The 21,343-nt window shown below is 42.1% G+C and overlaps 2 protein-coding genes across 2 annotated transcripts; both read left to right on the top strand.

The window, feature by feature from the left end:
* The first annotated feature begins 5,667 nt into the window (after nucleotides 1-5,667).
* Nucleotides 5,668-12,896, top strand: LOC120031157 (uncharacterized protein C11orf87 homolog). The gene is made up of 3 exons (XM_038976760.1): nucleotides 5,668-5,797; nucleotides 10,122-10,221; nucleotides 10,745-12,896. The coding sequence occupies exon 3, from the start codon at nucleotides 10,856-10,858 to the stop codon at nucleotides 11,339-11,341; it is 486 nt and encodes a 161-aa protein (XP_038832688.1). The 5' UTR covers nucleotides 5,668-5,797; nucleotides 10,122-10,221; nucleotides 10,745-10,855; the 3' UTR covers nucleotides 11,342-12,896.
* Nucleotides 12,897-13,210: 314 nt separating this feature from the next.
* Nucleotides 13,211-20,691, top strand: si:dkey-183i3.5 (uncharacterized protein LOC566445 homolog). Its single transcript, XM_038976773.1, has 10 exons — nucleotides 13,211-14,912; nucleotides 16,152-16,363; nucleotides 16,864-16,924; nucleotides 17,036-17,131; nucleotides 17,894-18,070; nucleotides 18,451-18,576; nucleotides 18,750-18,863; nucleotides 18,989-19,095; nucleotides 19,216-19,589; nucleotides 20,501-20,691. Exons 1-10 carry the CDS (start codon nucleotides 14,313-14,315, stop codon nucleotides 20,518-20,520), a joined length of 1,887 nt encoding a protein of 628 aa, XP_038832701.1. The 5' UTR covers nucleotides 13,211-14,312; the 3' UTR covers nucleotides 20,521-20,691.
* The last annotated feature ends 652 nt before the right edge of the window (nucleotides 20,692-21,343 follow it).

Below are 21,343 nucleotides of genomic sequence, written 5' to 3'. Positions count from 1 at the left end.
GAGGCTCACCTGGATTGGAGCCAAAGGTACAGCTTTCAGACCTCCAGCCCCCAGCACTTTATGTTCAAAGATTACATGGGCGTAGGCCTTGCTCACGACTCCCCTGTGATTGACATAACTTAATTTAGCAGACCCCGAATGTTGTAGAATGCCAGGATAGGCTTTTTCATAATCTGTCCACCCCAGAGTTATTATTTTTATTTTTTTACATTTGTCGTCTCCTGTTACAGATTTTTGTTGTCAACATGACAGAACTGATCGCTTCAAAATATGTTTGGGACAGATTTTCCTTCCTGAAATACAATAGTTTCCCATTTAGTTCTATTAGTAGTTATGTCTGAAAGATGTCCTTAAACCCACTTAGTGTGCCTGAACGGTCACCTTCCACTGCAGTACTTGTTTTTCCTTTCTGTACACTCATCTCACTCCCCATTTAACACATCAGTAGTCAGTGGGGTGCCTCAGTTAACCAGGGGAGCTGCATTATCTTCACAGTAATTTTACAGTAATGCACTCTCAAAATAGAAAGGAGGCAAAATGCTATTGTTGCTTCACTACTTAAATTGCCTCCTTTTGTCATTGTAATCATTTTTGTGGAAAAGCTATACAAAAATGTATGGTAGTGTAAAACAATCAGAATATACGCAGGGTTGGGTAGGTTACTTACTAAATGTAATCCGTTACAGTTACTAGTTACCTGTACAAAATTGTAATCAGTAACGTAACTTTTGGAATACCCAGTAACGTAGTCTGGTTACATTCCGTTACTTTTGGATTACTTTCCCCTTAAGAGGCATTGGAAGTAGACAAACATGTATGTTACCAATTGAATGACATCTATTGCAGGATAAATCAATGTTAAAGTTTACATAGCTGGCCATATATAGATGTTAAATTTTACTTTATGGGTTGGTTATGTTCTTCTAACCCATCGCTTTTTACTACATATAATTATACGATTAAATTATCTTTACATTAACCAAAGTCTATCAGAATTCCAGTCATTCCAATAAATGTAATACCCCTTGATCTTCAATAATAGGACTTGGAAATATGGAAGTACAGATTAGCCAAATTGTTTTACCTGAACATAACCACAAAGTAAGGACTTATTAGCCAGCTCTACACTGTTGTTTATGATTTTGTTGTCATGGAGGACTGATTGGGCTCATTGATTCGAGTTGAAATATAAATGCTGCTCTCATGGAATGGCATGCTTTGAGCACTACTGAAAAGTGCTATTTACATGTGAAAAATGAATTCCATATGCAGCATTTCTTATAGGCCAATTTAAGAATTTTGTTGGTGACACTTTGATATCTTGATAATATGCAGCTGTTTAAAGGGCAAATCCACAGATGAAACAATAACAAAACGGTCGTCCCGCCTCTGTTTTGGTAAAAAGCTGAGGGATGGACCTGGATAAATGTAACCACTCTCAGATGAATAGACTGACCATCCATGATATCAAAATTGTTTTAACCATGTTATGAGGCTATACAGTGTTTGTTTACATTTATAATGTTTACAAACACTGGAGAAAAACAATCTCATGGAGTGTGAAGGTTGAACTAAACTCATGAGGCATTTATAAATTATATTCTTCCAGAATCAATGGATATATATAATTTAGAAGTCAAAAAATGGATGTAGCAACTACAAATTGCCCCTTTAAGTCTATCAAAAGTGTGCGAGTTTGAGCATGTGTCCATTAGGCCTATGGAGAAAAAAAATTGTATCCACATGAATTAGATTGAGCAATAAAAGCACCACTTTTATTCCATAGGCTGGGATCTTCACTATGCAGCTGTTGCAAGTAGACTACACCACTGCTGTCATCCTTACCTCCAAGCGTTTATTCAAGTTGGATAATCTTTTGGAAGACATAGCTTGGACTGTAGCCTACAAAAGTCTATTCATGCTCTTTTCCCGTGATTCATCAAACCCATTTGGTGTGTCATCATAGTGGTCTCTGATTGTGGTCAGACTCATTCAGGTGGAACAAACTTAAAGTTGTGCCTTTGTTCAATGCTGATTTGAATGTCATTGAGAAAACAGAAGTGTCTGGGTTTTTTTTTTTACAAACATCCTTTCTGAATTTAAAAGTAATCAAGGTAATCATCTAGTTTTGTCAGAAGTATCTGTAATTTGATTACAATATTTTAGCTGGTAACGGATTTACAGGTACCTTTTTTGTTGTGGTAATCCCTTACATGTAACGGATTACTTGTAATCCATCCATGATATAATCCGTTACTCCCCAACCCTGAATATACGACAATCAGCAGTTGAAACAATAACAAAGCGTCTCCCAGCTACTGTTTCAGTAAAAAGCTGAGGGATGGGGCTGGAGAAATGTAACCACTCTCAAATTCAGACAGAGCTAAGGATGCAAGGACTGACCATCCATGATATCAAAATGATAGTTTTAACCATGTTTTGAACCTTTATAGTGTTTGTTTACATTTACTTTCTTTGAAAACATTGGAGTGAAACAAGCTTATATTTTGGGTTCTGATGGGGTATGACAGTTGAGCTAAGTTCTTGAGGCATTTATACGTTATATTCAAGAATCAATGGGTACGTATCATTAATTTATATAGTGCCTTCAGAAAGTATTCATACCCCTTGACTTATTCCACATTTTGTTGTTACAGCCTGAATTTAAATTGGATTACATTTGTTTTTTTCTCACCCATCTACACACAATAGCCCGTAATGACAAAGTGGAAACATGTTTTTAGACATTTTTGAAAATGTTTTGAAAATGAAATACAGTTATCTCACTCATTTACATAAGTATTCACACCCCTGGGGTCAATGCTTTGTAAAATGTCATTTGGATGTGTTGTGGAAATTCTTACACAGGGACACTCAAAGTCAATCTTAAATGAATCATTGTTCATTTGTCAGCGTGCTGGAGAGGTTCCAACAAACTTAATGCACCATAGTGAATGTCTGTCAGAAGCTCTGCCTGGGCAGCCCCAGCAGTTGTCTTATATACAGCTATACACAGACAAGTTATATTTGCATCATTTAACATAATTCATTAATCATTACCGTTTTGTTTCATTCATGTGACAGACCAATACTGGTTCATAACATGTAACAGACCAATACCTCACGAGGCTTCTTCTCTCTAAACTGAGACCTTAAAACTGAGATCTTTCTTTCAAAACAAAGGTCTGGGCGTACTGCCAAATTGCAGCTACTGATAGTGAGGATTCGTTCAGTCAGTCACTTGCATGAACACAGAAATTGGTTTATAGAACAGCACTTTTAACATTTTCATTACAGAGGCAATTACAGCTTTGAGTCGTCTTGGGTATGTCTATCAGCTGTGCACATCTGGATTTAGTGATATTTTCTCCCATTCTTCCTTGCAGATTTTCTCAAACTCTTAAGTTAGATGGGGAGCGGTGGTGAACAGCAATCTTCAAGTCTTTCTGCAGATTTTCAATGGGATTCAAGTCTGGGCTTTGGCTGGGCCACTGAAGGAGTTTCACATTTTTGTTCTGAAGCCATTCTAGCATTGCTTTGGCTGTATGCTTAGGATCATTGTCCTGTTGGGATGTAAATCTTCACCCCAGTCTAAGGTCGTTTGCACTCTGAAGCAGATTCTCATCAAGGATTTGCCTGCATTTGGCTCCATTCAGTGTTCCCTTACCAGTCTACCAGTCCCTGCCGCTGAAAATCAACCCCATATTATGATGCTGCCACCACCACGCTTCACGATAGGGATGGTGTTAGACGGGTGAAGAGCTGTTCCTGGTTTTCTCCAGACATAGTACTTTGCATTCAGACCAAAGAGTAAAATGTTTGTCTCATCAGACCACAGAATCTTTTGCCTTTTCACGTGCCTTTTTGCAAAGTCCAGGCGTGCTGTCGTGTGCTTTTTTTCTCAGGAGTGGCTTCTGTCTGGCCACTCTCCCATCAAGCCCAGATTGGTGAAGTGCTGTAGAGACTGTTGTCCTTCTGGCAGGTTCTCCCATCTCAGCCAAGGAACTCTGTAGTTCTGTCAGAGTGGTCCTTGGGTTCTTGGTCACCTCCCTGACCAAGGTCCTTCTTGCCCGATTGCTCAGTTTCGTCGGACAGCCAGCTCTAGGCAGTCTGGCCGTCCATTTCCCAATGATAGAGACCACTGTGCTCTTGCAAACTTTCAAAACTCTAGAAATTGTTTTATACCCTTCCCCAGATAGATTCCTCATCACCAATGTTCCCTCTAAATTGCACACCCAGGCAGTAGACCGAGACTGCCACACAGAAATATCAGCCCACAGAGAGAAACACGAAATTGAACTTCACTCAACTTTCTAGAGCAGTGGTCACAGGCTGGTCAATCTCCAAACATTTATTTAAAAAACTCAACAATAAAGCCTTGTGTAACAATTTTGTTTTATTTGTCTTGGACGATCGGTGCACCCGATTCAGTTGCCCAGCACGCCGGGTAGGCGAGCTGTTGCCATTTTTAACCATTTCATGTATCTGAAGGTACAAACTCTGCCTTCCCGGCGGGCCCAGAGGGCAAATCAAGTGCACTATAGGCCTACCGCTGGCCAATCGGATGGCTCAGATGCCCGTGTCTGCAGTAACGTAGCAGGCATAAAAGAAAGCTACACTGTGAATTTTCTAAAAGTTTTTAAAACAATGACGATAAAGAAACTCAATGAATACAGCAAAGGTATGCTGTTATGAGTGAGTCCATGTTTAAGTCCTTACTCAGCACTGTCAGCACTTTGTATTCAACACTTTTAAAAGCCATAAAATGCGCGTTCTTCCTATTTCCATTCAGCACTACAAGTGCTGCAGCAGTAATGAATCAGTAGGAAAGTGTATCTTTAGGCTTGCGTTATTATTAGCGGTTTAGGTCTTTTTTAATATCGAAGAATATTTCACTTTCTCTGTTCCTAGGAGTAACAACATGAACTTGTGCACGAGGCAAAAATAATGTGGCGCGACTCGAGTTTCGCCATCAGCTGGAAGACGGTGTCGCTTTTTGTTCATGGTCAATGGAGGAAAGGGAGAGCGGAGGGATGCTGAGGCGGACTTTGTCTGCTGCTGTCTCCCTCCGCTGAGACTGACCATCAGATGCAGGCACCATTAGCGCAGTAAAATAAAAACGTATGATTTTAAATGTAATACAACAAGGGATCTATTACCGGTGTGATCATATAGCCTACCTCAAATTCTGAAATATATATATTTTTTAAATGGCCTGTTCAACAATCCCTTGGCAGGGCAATTCAAGCAAAGCCAATATGCGGTGATAATGTATTGAGTGGTAGTGGCTTGCATTTTATCTAAAAGTGATCTTGACTCAAAAGGTTGGTGACCACTGTTCTAGAGTTTTCCCTATTAACACTATCAACGTTTCCCTTTACTGTGGCAATTGTGATTGAATCAACCTAATATTAGCCACTTTCAATGCAACATACCGAAACAAAGCAAACTATGCAAGTGATTTTGTTGTAGGCAGAATGCATCGGAGTAGGATTCTATTGCATTGACACACACTACTCAGCCAGTACTCTACACAGACCTGTGCGGCATAAACAAACAGAGCTGCAGTAGGCCTATATGTAAATAGACCATTGCCGTATATGGATCTGTGCCATTTACTTTGACCTGGACTGCGAGAGCTGCATGTAGCCACGTGCACATTTTGTTCATATCCTTTGCTAGTTAGTGAGTTTTTAGCCCAGTTATAGATCATTTGTGGTCAGCAATAGGGGACTGATTGCTTCCTTCTAGAGCACAAAATGTGTACATTTCCAGACATCTTTGAAAAGCAAGTCAGGTAAAGAGCTTTTTTTTTTACTTTAAAAGGGGCAGTGTTGTATTTTGAGACAGGCTTGAATAAGCTAAGTAACCAATAGGCAGAGGGTAGCATAATTTGATTATGTGTAAAAATGGTATGGGAATAATAATGCATTTTATTTTGTAAAGTGGTCTCTTGCATCAAACAACACAACATTTTTAGCCTTGGACTTCATGGTATAGTTTATTCACTGTCAACTGTGGGACCTTATATAGACAGGTGTGTTTCTAAATCATGTCCAATCAATTGAGTTGGCCACAGGTGGACTCCAATCAGTTTGTAGTGACATCTCAAGGATGATCAAAGGAAATTGGATGCATCTGAGCTCAATTTGGACTGTCATAGCAAAGGGAGTGTGAATACTTATGTAAATGAGATTTCTGTATATCATTTTCAATTAATGTGCTAAAAGGTCTAAAAACAAGTTTTCACTTTGTCATTATGGGGGAGAGATTTTTTTTTATTGAATTCAGGCTGTAACAACAAAATGTAGCATAAGTCAAGGGGTATGAATAATTTCAGGAAGGCACTGTAAGTCCACAAATTGATGCAGCAACTGCAGATTGCAGAGACCTAAATATTGCAAAGCCGTAAATACCCATTTCAATGCAGTCTGGGGGATTTCTACAGCAAAAGACTAGAAGACGTAACGTTTTGATGCCACCCACTGATTAGAAGTGTATCTGGCTCTTGCCCTTAGAAAAAATGGCTTGAAGTCTGTCCCCAATTTTGGAAATGAAGCAGATGGCCTTTTTGCGGCGTTGTCGTTGACTCCCCTTTTTGCCGTGCTCAGAGTGAGTGAGTGATCCAGGGAAGACTGCATTACCAGGTTTTAGCGCAGAGTCCTCTGCCTGTCCTTTCCAACTAAATCTACATAATTAGAGAGAAGGAAATTGAGACTGAAGAAGACGGAGCAGCGAAGTGAGTTTCTCCCGCAATGACCTTATCAAACTTAGCGGGAGCAGCAAACAGTCGGGGCCCCGCTCACTGCAGTGACAAATGAAGCTGATGAAGTTTGTGTGCGAGGGGGATGGAGGGAACCAGTTCCTTAAGTTTGCGGCTGTCTGTGCCCACTGTCATCCATCAGTGCTGTGGTGTTTGCTTATGAAGTGCCCTCTCCACTCGCCTAGCCAGCCAGCCACAGCCAACTGCCTCTTGGACGGACCTTTTGATTACAGGAAAACCATTGCCCCATTTTGTTCATCTTTTTCCATCCTTATCTTCCTTCATGAGCAAAGTACATACTTGATCCACTGATATGGCCGACAGACCATAGCCCTCAAACTCCTCTTTGGTCACTTACAGTGCCTTCAGAAAGTATTCATACTCCTTGACTTATTCCACATTTTGTTGTGTTACAGCATGAATTCAAAATTGATTAAATATGTTTTTGTATCACCCATCTACACACAATACCCCATAACGACAAAGTGAAAACATGTTTTTATACATTTTTGCAAATTGATTGAAAATGAAATACAGATATCTAATTTACCTAGGTATTCACACCCCTGAGTAAATACTTTGTAGAAGCACCTTTGGCAGTGATTACAGCTTTGTGTCGTCTTAGGTGTGTCTGTATCAGCTTTGTGTCATCTTGGGTGTGTGGGATTTTCTCCCATTCTTCCTTGTAGATTTTTTCAAGCTCTTAAATTAGATGGGGAGAGGTGGTGAACAAGACTTTCCACAGAAAGTGTTAGACATAGCGCTTTGCATTCAGGGCAAATAGTTACATTTTTGTCTCATCAGACCACAGAATCTTTTGCCTTATGATCGCAGAGTCTTTCACAATACATTTTTTGCAAACTCCAGGCAAACTCCTTTTTCTCAGGAGTGGCTTCCGTCTGGCCACTTTCCCATAAAGCCCAGATAGGTGAAGTGCTCTAGAGACTGTTGTCCTTCTGGCAGGTTCTCCCATCTCAGCCAAGGAACTCTGTAGTTCAATCAGAGTGGTCCATGGGTTCTTGGTCACCTCCCTGACAAAGGTTCTTTTTGCCCAGTTGCTCCGTTTGGTCGGACAATGAGCTTTAGGCAGTCTGGGTAGTTCCATATTTTTCCCATTTCCCACTATGCTCTTGAAAACTTTCAACACTTTCTATAAATTGTTTGATACCCTTCCCCAGATATATGCCTCATAGTTTCTGCTCTGGCATGCATTGTCAACTGTGGGACCTTCAAATCAAGAACGCGAAGCGAGGCGACCATCTCTGTCGGCGCCATTGCATGAGGGAATCTGTAACTCCTTATATAGACAGGCGTGTTTCTTTCTAAATCATGTCCAAACAATTGAATTGGCCACAGGTGGCCTCCAAGTTGTCGTGACGTCTCAAGGATGATCAAAGGAAGTTGGATGCACCAGAGCTCAATTTGGCGTGTCATAGCAAAGGGGTGTGAATACTAATATATAAATTAGATTTCATTTGAAATAAATTAGCAAACATTTCTAAAAACATGTTTTCACTGTCATTATGGGATATTGTGTGTAGATGGGTGGAAAATGTATTAACGTGTTTTCTACCATTTTGAATTTAGGCTGTCACACAACAAAATGTGGAATAAGTAAAGGGGTATGAATAACTTTCTGAAGACACTGTATTATCAACGTCTCTTTGTCTCAGTATAACCATTGCATCTCAACTGGCCCTTGTAATAGCGTAGAGCGGTAGAAAATAACCGTGCCTCCATATATCATTGCCATAGCATATCATCACATTGGCATAGCATTGAGTAGACGGTTCCATTTGTAGTATCTTTAATGTAATGTTGTTCTCTGTGGCTTCTCTAGAGTGTATTCATAGGAGTAAAGGGGCAATCCGCAGCTAAAACAAACTGTATCCCTGCCACTGTTTAGGTAAAAAGCTGAGGGATGGATAAATGTAACCACTATTTCTATTTCGACCTCAGAACATGGTTTAGGGAGTATACTCTTGTTCTAATGTCTTCCTTTGCTGTTGGCCAAGTCTACCATTTTTGCAATGTGCCATGTAGGCCTACCCTACTAATGTACCTGGCTGTGTCAAATTGAGCCAGTCACCTCTCTTGACAAGGAAATGCTGCTTTAGCCCACTACAAATACAGTCCAGTGATTACTGTATTGTCACGCAATAGGATACTTCATGTTGATTTATGATGTGAAGGGATTGATTTAGAGGTTGTCCAGCTTTCTCCCTCATTATGAATGTCAATAATCTTTTATCAATTCCTTTGACACCAGCTTTGTTTTTAGCCAAACTGCATCACCATGGCAGTCCGAATGCATTTAAATAAGGTCACCTTATAGGGGCAATCAAAAGTTGAAACAATAACAAAGGCAATTCCCTGCCCTTGTTTTGACAAAAAGCAGAGGGATGGGGCTGGAGAAATGTAACTACTCTCAAATTCATAGACAGAGCTATGGATGTAAGGACTGACCATCCATGATATCACAATTATAGTTTTAACCATGTTTTGAGGTTGTATAGTGTTTTATTTAGATTAACTTTAACATTGAAGTAATATATATATATATACTTTTTTTATTTCACCTTTATTTAACCAGGTAGGCCAGTTGAGAACAATTCTCATTTACAACTGCGACCTGGCCCGAGAGAAAGAAAAAAAGCAGGGCGTCAAAAACAACACAGAGCTACACATGGGATAAACAAACGTACAGTCAATATATCTATATTTGGTTCTGATGGGGTTAGACAGTTAAACTAAGCTCATGATGCATTTATGTTCTATTCTTCAAGAATCAATACAGTATCTTTAATTTATAACTCCAAAAAATAAATGTAGCAACTGCAGATTGCGACTTTAAGGTCAAAAGCATTGTTTTAGCAATTTAAGCGCATGATCATGTGAACTAAAAGTGCGCGAAATTAAATGACAGATAGTCCTAAATCGACTGACTATGGTCACGACGCTGTGCAGATGATTTCAGCACCACGAGCGTGGGAACAGCTCCACACTATTTTACATGCTAGTGCTGAAATGCGTGCACGCATGTGATGACTAATAGAAAGTAAGTAGGGGTTCAAGGCGCATACAGGTACTGTATGCGGACTCAGTTTTTCGCCTAAATATATTATCCAAAATTGTTCCGTTTATTTCTCGCGTATCTGTTGGTATACCCTTGATGTTCTACTGTAGACGTTTTAATTTCCTCTACGCTTTTCAGAAGCAGAGGAGCCTGTAGGAGGCGATGTAGACTCCAGTGAGGAATGTGGAACACAGATGTGCATCCAGTGTGTGTGTGTGTGTGTGAGAGAGAGAACCATAGACTGTAAAAAGAACAGAGTACAGCTTTTGCATTGTGTGCTAGGCTACGTCATTGTGATCCCCGAGAATTCTCTCTGCTCCCCACATCGTCACTCCGACCGGTCCTCGACTCTGAAACGGCTTCGACTAGATAGTATCACCAGGTAAGAGATTAAAACATATTATTTCCCCCTCAAACAGTCTGAAATAGATACGTTCCTATTGTTCTCTTAAATATCTGTCTCTTGAAATTACCCTACATCATGGTAATGGCCATGTCTTGTGTTTCATGTAAGGAAATTCATTTAATTGGGCTATAATAATTGTAGTAGTCTATGATATAAGCCAATCTCCATGATATCATATTGATACTATTCACATGGGAACTTTAGCGGTAAATTTATTGGAATTGTATGGAATTGAATCATGTCTCTATCGCTCAAATATAATAATAATTCTGATTTCTGTTCATTGGAGCCATGAATGTGTTATCTCAAAACTGAAGCGCAATTACGCACGGCTAATAGTCCTTTCAATTATTTAAATAATTTAATCGGGCGTGCCATGAATGGTGAGCCTATACACGGAGGGCATATATGCTACTGTATCCCCCCTGCTCAATGTCATTGGCGTATTGTATAGTAACATTTTGCTACTGATCTCAAAGGGGTTTTAATTTCCATTTAGGTCAATCTAATGGGACAATCAAGGCGTTTGATTCCATTTGCCTCGTCGCACTGAGGTTGGAGAGAAGGACATTAGCCTACCACCCCGAAGTGAAAATCAAACCCCAACGAAATGACAACCAAGGAGTCAGAGAATGTGGGTCTCTCCATACCACTGTGCATCTACAATGGGGCTTCCCAAACCAACGGCACCTGCATGGACCAAATGGACCGCTTCTTCCAGCCGTTCTCCTCTACCTTTGCACTCATGGTGCTGGTGGCCATGATCATTGGGATAATATTGGTTTCCCTGGCAGCATTTCACTTTAACAAGAGGAGGATGAAGAAGAGGAAGATCCAGCGTGCCCAGGAGGAATACGAGCGTGACAACCGCAGCCCGTCCACCAAGACGAAGAGAGAACCCACGAGACCATGTATTATTGTACGACCGTCGCCTCCAGATAGCGAACACCGGCCACACTCCGTTGTCCAAAATACCAGTTGTCACATTCAGGAGGACCCTGGTACCTTACCCATTGCAAAGAATGAATCAGAATTGGATATGGCACACATTGAGAAAGGAAATGGACAAGTCCTGGAAACGGTCATCTTGTCTTGATAACGCTGCAGTTGAAAATGTTGGGACTTTGTAAATAGACAACATATCCACGTTATATTTCAGGTGTAACTGACTGAAAGAAACTCTTAACATCAATTTGGGATTAACTGGGATAAGCAATATGGCACAAAAACAAACACTATGACCTCAAGGAACGATGGTTGCCATTTCATCATAAATCACACTGAGTGGATTAATATCTGTGCCACGTTTATAAATCGTGTATAAAAGTAGAATAATTCAGTATATTATAATACATTTGTGGGATCATTTCAGCAAAGGACCATTTGGTAAAGTATTCTACATTGAAGACAGGCTATGCGTGAAGGATAATGATGCCCACTAGAAAGGGCGCTGTCCATGGTGCTGAAATGTATATTCATGTGCCGCTAGCACATTTCCTTGTGTAGATGTAAATTGCTAGTCGTCCTTAAAGTATTCTAAAGTATTTATTTCTACAACTACTATTCTACTCCTGGACTTGCAAATTGTAGAATTAGATTTCTAACTAAAGGACTATTCCCCTAAAAGTTCCTTCAACCTTTTCAAAAGTAACTGTCCAGTGAAAATCTCACTTTTAAAAGTTCATATTCTGTTATCTCATACCCAAATAATGTTGTTGACTCATCCTATACACGTATTTGTGACCAAAGCATAACAATAAACCTCAAACTTGTTTCTCAAACAGACTATTTCGAAAATGCTTGCTATTTCCTCATAGAGGATGATGTCATCCTCCTGAGGAGAATGAGCTGGCCAATCAACACTCTACCCGCATTCATATTTTTCAGAGTGATATGCGCACAATTCTGTTGTTGGGGTACACCCACACCATTCCAACATATAAAAACATACTTAATTACCCTTTTTTGGAAGGAAAAGTATTTCACTCATATTGTAATGAATTATAGGTCATATTTAATAGAAATCTGGAAACACTGGACAGTTACTTTAAAACCAGTACCACATAACAAGATTGACTTTATACATCATTCAGTAGCTACTGTCAGGCTTGAAATGGGTGACATAGCACATTTGATGTAATATGCTCTGGTGACCATGCATTCCTCTTAGTGTTAATCCATTTTATTTTGACAACGCTTTCAAAAGAAGAGCAAGTAGATGTTGGAAGATGCCTTGAGAGGAACTAGACTCCGATTGGCATGTGCTATGTATGGCACCCTTTTCCAAAGTTTTACAGGAGCTATCAAATAAAGCTTTTACGTCATGTTTGAAAAGGTTTCACAAACCTACTTCAGGCTTTTGGCTTTGTTAAAAGTGTGGCAAGAGGCTTAAGTTGTAATTTGTTGCAATTAGTTAGTGCAGACTGCATTTAAAAAAATAGACTCAAATCATTATTTTCAGAGTTACACAGTTTCAATTAAATTATGTATTTTTATTGGTAGTTGATCATCTGCGTTTAGTTTGTAATAATGCACTCTTACAGATGTCATGAACTTTCATGTACCAGGTGGTAGCTGTGGGTCTTAATATAGCACTTTCACTATTTATAATGTATCCTCTAAAATGTAATAAATCGGGAATCATAAACAAATATTTCTTAACGCTTTTTGTCTTTGTAATGCAAGTGATATTTTGTCTCTCTTTCTATCTCAAAACAAACCGAATATTTTTAAATATGTAGCCTGTAACATAATTTAACACTGACGCTGGAAAAGCCCTATGTGTTCCTGAGCTTCACTTTTGAGTGAATCCTCTCAAAGAACCTTGGCTCTACCCATAACCACAGACCTACCCTTGACTTAATTGAGTCTAAAGCCACGTCCACCTCTCTTCTGATTGGCTGGCTCATTGGAGAGTTGAGTGCTTTGACAGGTTCTCCTCTAAGAGGGGTCTATGGCAGCGGACCAGGAGCAGTCACTCCCAGTGAGACTTGGGCCCATGGCCAGGTGCCAGGAGAGCATGTTCCTAATTGTCTCCTCAAAGACAAGCCCTGGGGCCCTCATCCCTGGCTGGGCTCCAGCTCCTATTGGACATACTGCTGCTGGGAGTCTCTCAGCAAAGCTGTCCCCAGACTAATCTCCTTGGGGAGTGTGGGGACAAATAGATCCCTGCTATTTACTCTCTGTGATTGAATTTGCATTACAAGGTTATAAGGAAAGCGAAAACTCAAAACGAGCTGCATATTTAGTTGATGACTGTTTTTAGGGCTGATATGTGTATGGACAAGTTTGAACTCAATGGATTGGACAAAGGAGATGACCTCAAACGGAACTCTGTCCAATTTTACATGAAGAAAGATGATCGGTTTAAAAATGCCCTTTTCTAGGTGTTTAAAGCATACTGTACATTGTCTGGAGTGGATACCCACCCCGTCCATTACCACCCACCTGGTGGGTTGAATGCTAAAGCTTCTATATAGTCTGTTCCAGCATGTTGCATACCATATTCCTGTCAAAAGCCCTCATCCTTAGGGGATGCTCATCCAAGAATGTTCAGTGATATACTATTCACCTGCCCTTCACAGGCAAAGCCCAGGGAATGATTTATGAGCGAAGCCCTCAGTGAAGCGGTAAAATCTCAACAAAAAAAACGAGGGCTCGATAGCACGACACTCAAAGATAAAAACTGAGATCAGTCCTTGCCAGGCAATTTAACAGCCATGCTAAGTGAAGCCTTGGTGTGGAGAAAAACATCCATCCAGTGTGAAGGCAACATGAGTCAGGTTGGCTGAGATTCTGGAAAGACATCAGTCCCTAGTTGCCTGGGGGACAGAGGTATCACTCCTGACACTTTTGTGGGAGTAGAGTGCCTGTCGGGCAGACGCTGTCCTGCCTGTGAGCCCAGCTACCTTCAGTGACGTGAGCCGCCTCCCCAGCGAATGGGTAGCCAGGGAGGGCAGCTGCCCCCTTACAGGGCCCTAGTGTATATAAAACCCTGGGAGTCTGTATGCCTGTGACTATAGCACTCTGAGCTTGGACACCCCAGCTTTGAGGCTGCTGCTGCTAAAATGGCTGAGACTAACCTGAGAATCAGTGGGGGGGCGGTGAGATTCGGGGCCACCTATGGGGGCAACAGGCTCTTCTCTGGGGGCAGGAGCGGTGGAGGTGGCGGCGGAGGGGCCGGCATGGCCCTCTCCAGGTCTTTTGGAATGGGCGGGGGTGGAAGAGCGGGACTCGGTATGAGAGGAGGGCTCGGGATGGGGCTAGGCATGGGGATGGGAATGGGGGGAGGCCTTGGGATGGGAATGGGGGGAGGTCTGGGGATGGGAATGGGGGGAGGAGGAGGTGGAGGCGGTCTTGGGATGGGAATGGGTGGACGTGCCCTGGCTCTAGGAGCCGGCGGTGGAGGGGTCAGTGCAGCAGGGTTCAGGGCTGGCGTGGCCCCACTCAGGGCTCGCTTGGGCGGCCGGGTCTTCAAGATCGGAGGCTATGGCTTCAACCCGTCTTTCCTGAGCTCCACCACTGCAGTGGGTGGTGACGTGGGTGTCAGCCCTGTGCCAAGCATCGACCCCTCGCTACCCTCGCTCGACACAGTCCAGGTGACCCGCCTAAAGGAGAAGGAGGAGCTGCAGGTCCTCAATGACAAGTTTGCCACCTTCATTGACAAGGTATGTCATGAAATATTACACTCTTCATACAGGCAATATCTTTAATGTCTATAATCAATAATCAGTGAAAATTGTTGTTGGTATTTAGCCACTATGCTTCATTCATTTTAATCCATCTCGGTAATATTTTAAGTGCACTTTAAGAATACAGTAATTAGCTATGCTTCTTATTCATGCATAAATATGGTCCCATGTGTAAACTCAATATTTGTACAGGTGCTTGAAGAACCAAATTAATTAAACTATGTACTACTGCTTGAACAAATTAATTAACATTATGTTGATCAGTATCCTCTACCCATCAACATCCTACACACCATTATCCTCTGAAGGCGTGACCTTTTATAACCTAGGTGGATTTCTCATACAGATGTGGATTGACCTATGCATAATTTATGTTTGTGCTTAAACCAGTTGAGGATAGTATCAGATTGTCCTGGTTTTGAAATTGATAGCAATGCTCATGTAGGCAGTCAACATTGTCATCATGCAAAAACATTATGCATGTATCGGTTGTACACAATGTACAAAACATTAGGAACACCTTCGTAATTTTGAGTTGCACCCCCATTGCCCTCAGAACACCCTCAATTCGTTAGGGCATGGACTCTACAAGGTGTTGAAAGCGTTCCACAGGGATGCTGGCCCATGTTAAACCCAATGCTTCCCACAGTTGTCAAATTTGCAGGAGGTTCTTTGGGTGGTGGACCATTCTTGATTCAGATGGGAAACTGTTGAGCGTGAAAACCCAGCAACGTTGCAGTTCTTGACACACTCAAACCAGTGCGCCTGGCACCTACTACCGTACCCCGTTCAAAGGCACAGAAATATTTTGTCTTGGCCATTCACCCTCTGAATGGCACACACACAATTCATGTCTCAATTATCTTAAGGCTTAAATATAATTATTTAACCCGTCTCCTCCCCTTCATCTACACTGATTGAAGTGGATTTAACAAGCGACATCAATAAGGGATCATAGCTTTCACGGAAAGAGCAGTGTTCCTAATGTTTTGTCTATGTTGTGCATATGATTTGATCTAAATAAAAAAGAACAGGCCCATTAGAATGTTCTGAACATCAATATCCAAAATCAATCAAGCTCATTGAAATTCAGATCCATTCTTGGAGAGGAACAGACCGTATTTCTATGTTGTAAACCCAATAGAAATCTATTTGTGTAGTGTATTCATCGATCTGGCCTCTCTCTCGTTCTCTCTCATGGTCTGTGGTCCCCAGGCTCGCTCTCTGGAGCAGACCAACGCTGTGCTGAGGGCCAAGATCGCCATGTTCACCAACCCGGACCAGAGCGGCCCTGCCAACACCTCCATCCTGCTCACCTCTGCCATCGGTACCTACAAGATCCAGATTGATGGCCTGTCCGCCACCAAGGAGGCCATCGTTGCTGAGATTGAGCACTACAAGAGCATCATCGAAGATGTCCAGAGCAGGTGGGTGGGGTTAGGGTAGATTACATCACAAAACAGTGGCGCCATACTGAAATAAACATTGACCCTATAATACACAATACCACACATTACACAATGCAGTATCATAAAGTGGGGGTCTAGTGTTAAAGTCACTAATCTGTCTGCTGTACCAGGCCTGAGGAGAGAAAGCTCTCAGCCTCGTGTAGATGTGGTGACTTTGCTTTATAATTACCTCGGCAGATCAATGCATTTAATGCTCAGTTGGAGCAAAATCCAGCAGCAGATTCTTGAGCCTTTTGATCTGAAGAGAATCTGCATCCTACCAACACACAGCTTAACATTCAATTGATGCTGCGAAAAAGAATAACAAATACCCACATTTGTTTCAGCCGAGTACACAATATATTACCCTTTAAACTCACGAAGCAGAATTGTAGACATCGATGATATATGAAACCTAATGCATACATTTGACTCAAAGTTAATTGATATAAAACCTTCTATTGGTTTTATGTTGAAAGGTTTGAGGAGGAGACAGTCCAAACCAAGTCATTAGAGATGGACTGGACCACATTAAAAGAGGTATGGATACATCATGGTGTTATCAAACTACCAAAGGATTATTCAAACTATTGAAATAATGAATAACATTCTGTTGTGGCTACTAAAACCACTACTCTCATGCTTTAACAGGAGGTAGACAATCTCTACATGAGCATTTTTGAGCTTCAAACCAACATTGGCGGACTGGAAGATCACATTGGTCTCTCAAAGCAGGTGTATGATGCTGTGAGTACATGATGACAAAATCTTTTACTGGAAAATTCTTGCTTAACTTGCTAGGGGAGGGGTGTTCAGTGCACATTTAAGCTCTATAAAATGAGCAAACATGAAAAATTGTAAACGTTTTTTTCCCCCTCTTGGTTCACATTCGGATTATAATTCTACATATGCACTGTTCCTTGTCTGCTCCTATACTCCACCAGTAAAAGCATTCCTTCCTGAGCCCTCTGGAGATGCTCCCTTGCCCAGGCGCTGCATTAAAATGTCTCCCCATCAATTATGGAGATTGAGACAAGCTGACAGCCAGCACTCAACACTAAGCACTACTGCTTCTCTCTCTCTCACTAAAATCACCCAGATGATCACCGCTGCAGAACCAGACCTTTCATAAGTGTTCACAACATTATGGATTCACATTACACATCCTGTGACTCTCTCAGTATCCTAGCTGCATCCTAAAATGGCATAATTGGTACACAGGAGGGACAATGTGGGCCTATTATTCTAACAACACGGTTGCAGTAGATTATAGTATACATGGGGATCAACAAAGAGTAGGGTACATTTACCAAAGCGATATTGGAAAGTGTTCAAATAAAGGCAACATGCCCAACAGATGTTCTGCAGTGTGTTTTCAGAGTTCAGTTGTGAGTCTCAATACAGTACTACGCATATTTTAAAGCTGTATTTTGTTGCCATAGCCACAAGGAAGATTAAAACAATTGCACAATAGGCATAACACATTTCCTGTTCTGCTTTGTATTGTAGAAAGTGAAGGAGGTGAGGAACATCGTGACGGGCAGTGTGAGGTCAGCCTTCTCCATCTCGGTGGACAACGCGGCCCAAGCCCAGGACCTGACCTCTGCTCTGTCGGACGTCAAGTCCCACTATGAAGCCCTGGCCCAGCGCAGCAAGCAGGACGCCCTTCTTTCTGTGCAGGACAGTGTATGTACCCTTCAGCGACCGACAGTATCTAGTCTGCATTTTCTCAACCAGTCTATTGGTCCATCAACTTTATATTGCATTAACATAATAGTAATCTCAAGTCTGTCAGGTAGTATCTAACGATAACTAGTTGCAAAAATGATTACTTGTTTTGCAAACACCATTGGAATCAGTACATTCATTATCTCTCATTCCTATCTATGTTGCGGTCTCCCCCAAGTGGATGTTCTTAGTATTGCACTCAGAATACACGATTTTAGCCTACATTGCCTTCCAGCATCCAACCCCAAATCTTATGTTTATTTCTCATGTTTGCGTAGACTAAGACGAGTGAATGCACCATGAAAATGTAACCTCCTTTTTCTTATTTCAAACCCCAGCTCTCCATGATGTCCATGACGTCCCAGCCCAGTACCCAGACTCTGACCCAAACCAAAGAGGAGCTGCGCATGTACAAACTGCAGATCGACTCAGTACAGAGGGAGATCGATAGACTCAAGACCCTGGTAGGAACATGACCTTGTCTACCCTAAAGCTCGTCTGAAATTATAGTCTCAAAGAAAATGTTTCATTGATTTCATAAATGACAGTATGAGGGTAAGTATCCCAGTACTATCTCCTGACAACCTAATGCTCGCCACAGTGTGTTAATACGCAGGACTGATCTCTCCCGTTGTAGAACATCCAGATGGAATCTCAGGTGGATGAGGCAGAGTCCCACTCCAGCTCCCACACAGAGACCTATCAGGAGCAGGTTCTGACCCTCAAGTTGCAGCTGGATGACATCAGAAAGGTAATGATGGGGTACAGAGTCCTCCACAAGTATACACCAGTAAAAAAAAAAGAAAAAACTCATGAGCCACTTTCATGTGCAGTTTCTAGGTGCAGCATAACCCATGAATCATGCTCTTCTTACAGCAAATAACACACTATGGTCAAGAGTACCAGGAACTCCTGGCCAGTAAAATGTCTCTAGATGTTGAGATCACTGCATACAAGAAGCTTCTGGACAGTGAGGAGAACAGGTAAGAGAGTAGGGTCTCATATCATCCAGATGTTCACCCATATAAGCGCTGATTGACGCTCTCTGAAGTTCTACGCCCGTCTCTATGATAGTCATGTATTTGTGATGCGTATGGTTTCAGACTGAAGTCAGGAGGAGGCGTGACCGTGCACATGTCTAAGACTGCCATTGGAGGAGGGGGAGGTGGAGCTGGGCTGGCCCTGGCCCTGGGAGGAGGTGGAGGGGGAGGCGGCGGCGGCGGCGGCGGCGGCGGCGGGGCTGGCATGGCCCTGGGAGGAGGAGGCGGCGGTGGCTACAGAATGGGCATGGGCGGAGGCGGCTTTGGAGGGGGTCTGGGCAGTGGCTTTGGAGGTTTTGGAGGAGGTCTGGGGTTAGGAGGAGGTGGAGGGTCCTTCGGAGGTGGAGGGTCCTTCGGAGGTGGAGGGTCCTTCGGAGGTGGAGGGTCCTTTGGAGGCGGGAGCAGCTACATGTCCTCCAGCCTGAGCAGCAGTGGACGTGAGTACAGCTCCCATCTCTATGAACTAGTTTTACTTTTATCTGTAATGCCTCCTTTAAAACAATACTATTACTGGCGCCATCTTAAAGGAATATCACACTCCAAAATCAAAGTTTTCTATCCTCAAAAGTATCATAATGTCAAGATAAGTCCATGTCACAGGCCATCCATGCTGTAGATCCACAAGCAAAAATGAATGGAAAAGAACCATGGAATTTCCAGATTTGTTGTACGTGTCGAGGCTTATAGCTGGGGTGGCAGGTAGCCTAGTGGTTCGAGTGTTGGACTAGTAACCGAAAGGTGGCAAGATCGAATCCCCGAGCTGACAAGGTAAAAATCTGTCGTTCTACCCCTGAACAAGGCAGTTAACCCACTGTTCCTAGGCCATCATTGAAAATAAGAATTTGTTCATAACTGACTTGCCTAGTTAAAGGTTAAATTAAATAGCGGGGTCTACACAACTGATTGCTTGGGACATGGACTCATCCTAGAGGTCTAAAAAGAAGTTAAACTTGGGAGTGTATTGTCCCTTTACCTTCAACCATAGATAATGGGTGGGACTTGCAACTTCATTGGCTGATCCCTCCTGATGTCATGTCCAACTGGATCATCAGGAGGGCTCAGCCAATCGTGAAGAAGAACATTTGCTATTTTAAAATGGATTGCCTCAATGGTGCTGCCCAGGCTGTCACAGACAGCATGGTCATGTGTTTTGTCCTATTTTATTTGTAATCCCCGTCCCCACTGGTGGCCTTTTGGTAGGCTGTCATTGTAAATAAGAATTTGTTCTTAACCGACTTGCCTAGGTAAAGGTTACATTTTAAAAAGACTATAATGGGACAGATAAAGATGAGTTTCTCTATGGGTGCAATGCAGACAACTCCTCATTGGACCACTCTTTTCCTTCCAGTCTCTTCAACAGTGTACTGAGGACAAACAGGACAAACCAGAGAATCTCCAGCGGTTTGAGATGGAACCAGGCTGAGATGAAACCCTGTTTTGGCAGAATTACTAAGAAAAATCAACAGTCTCAGATTCTGTTGTGTGACTTGCCATACTCAATGTAACATGTTTTATATCAATAAAAGCAGTGTTATTTCACCATGTGCAATACATTCAATAGGCTTGAGGTCTACTAGCATAATCCCAAAGACCTGGATTCAAGCCGACTACGTCATATCGGCAATGCTCCCTTGTTCGCCGAGAACGCATGCAAGGAAAATGGCGCATAGACAAAGCGTGATCAGATTGGACATTTCATACAAGACAATGACCAATTATTATTTGAATGCTTGTGAACACTCCAGAATTGTGCATAAGATTCACACTGGTGTGTTGGGAGGGGGTAGGGAAGCAAACGGAACATACAGCCTAAGGCCACAAACAAACCTCACTCTTCCTTTGTATCAATAGGCCTGTATTCCCCCAAAATGTTTTAGTTTTTTTACATAAATTACAGTGCATTTAAAATTGCAAAGTTCTCTCTGCCTCATGGCAAAATTGCAGGATATTCGCTTTAAAGCTGAACAGAAAATCTCTGCCCCATGACAAAACGTGTAGAACTGCAGGAAATTAGCCTAATCTGCAACATTCTCTCCGATGCCAAGAGGCGGGCTTTTAAAATGTTTCTTCCCAGGGCCCGAGACTTGGTTCGTCTGACCATGCACTGCCGAAGTAGTAAAACTCCTTGTATCTCACTCGAGTTGTGTTGTAATTATGAGGGGGTCCCTTATGAATTGGCTGTCACAAAAGG

This window comes from Salvelinus namaycush, chromosome 3 (assembly GCF_016432855.1).
Source record: "Salvelinus namaycush isolate Seneca chromosome 3, SaNama_1.0, whole genome shotgun sequence".
Classification (NCBI taxonomy): Eukaryota; Metazoa; Chordata; class Actinopteri; order Salmoniformes; family Salmonidae; genus Salvelinus; species Salvelinus namaycush.
Note: the sequence above shows the minus strand (reverse complement) of the source record. Positions and strands in the feature narration are given on the sequence as shown.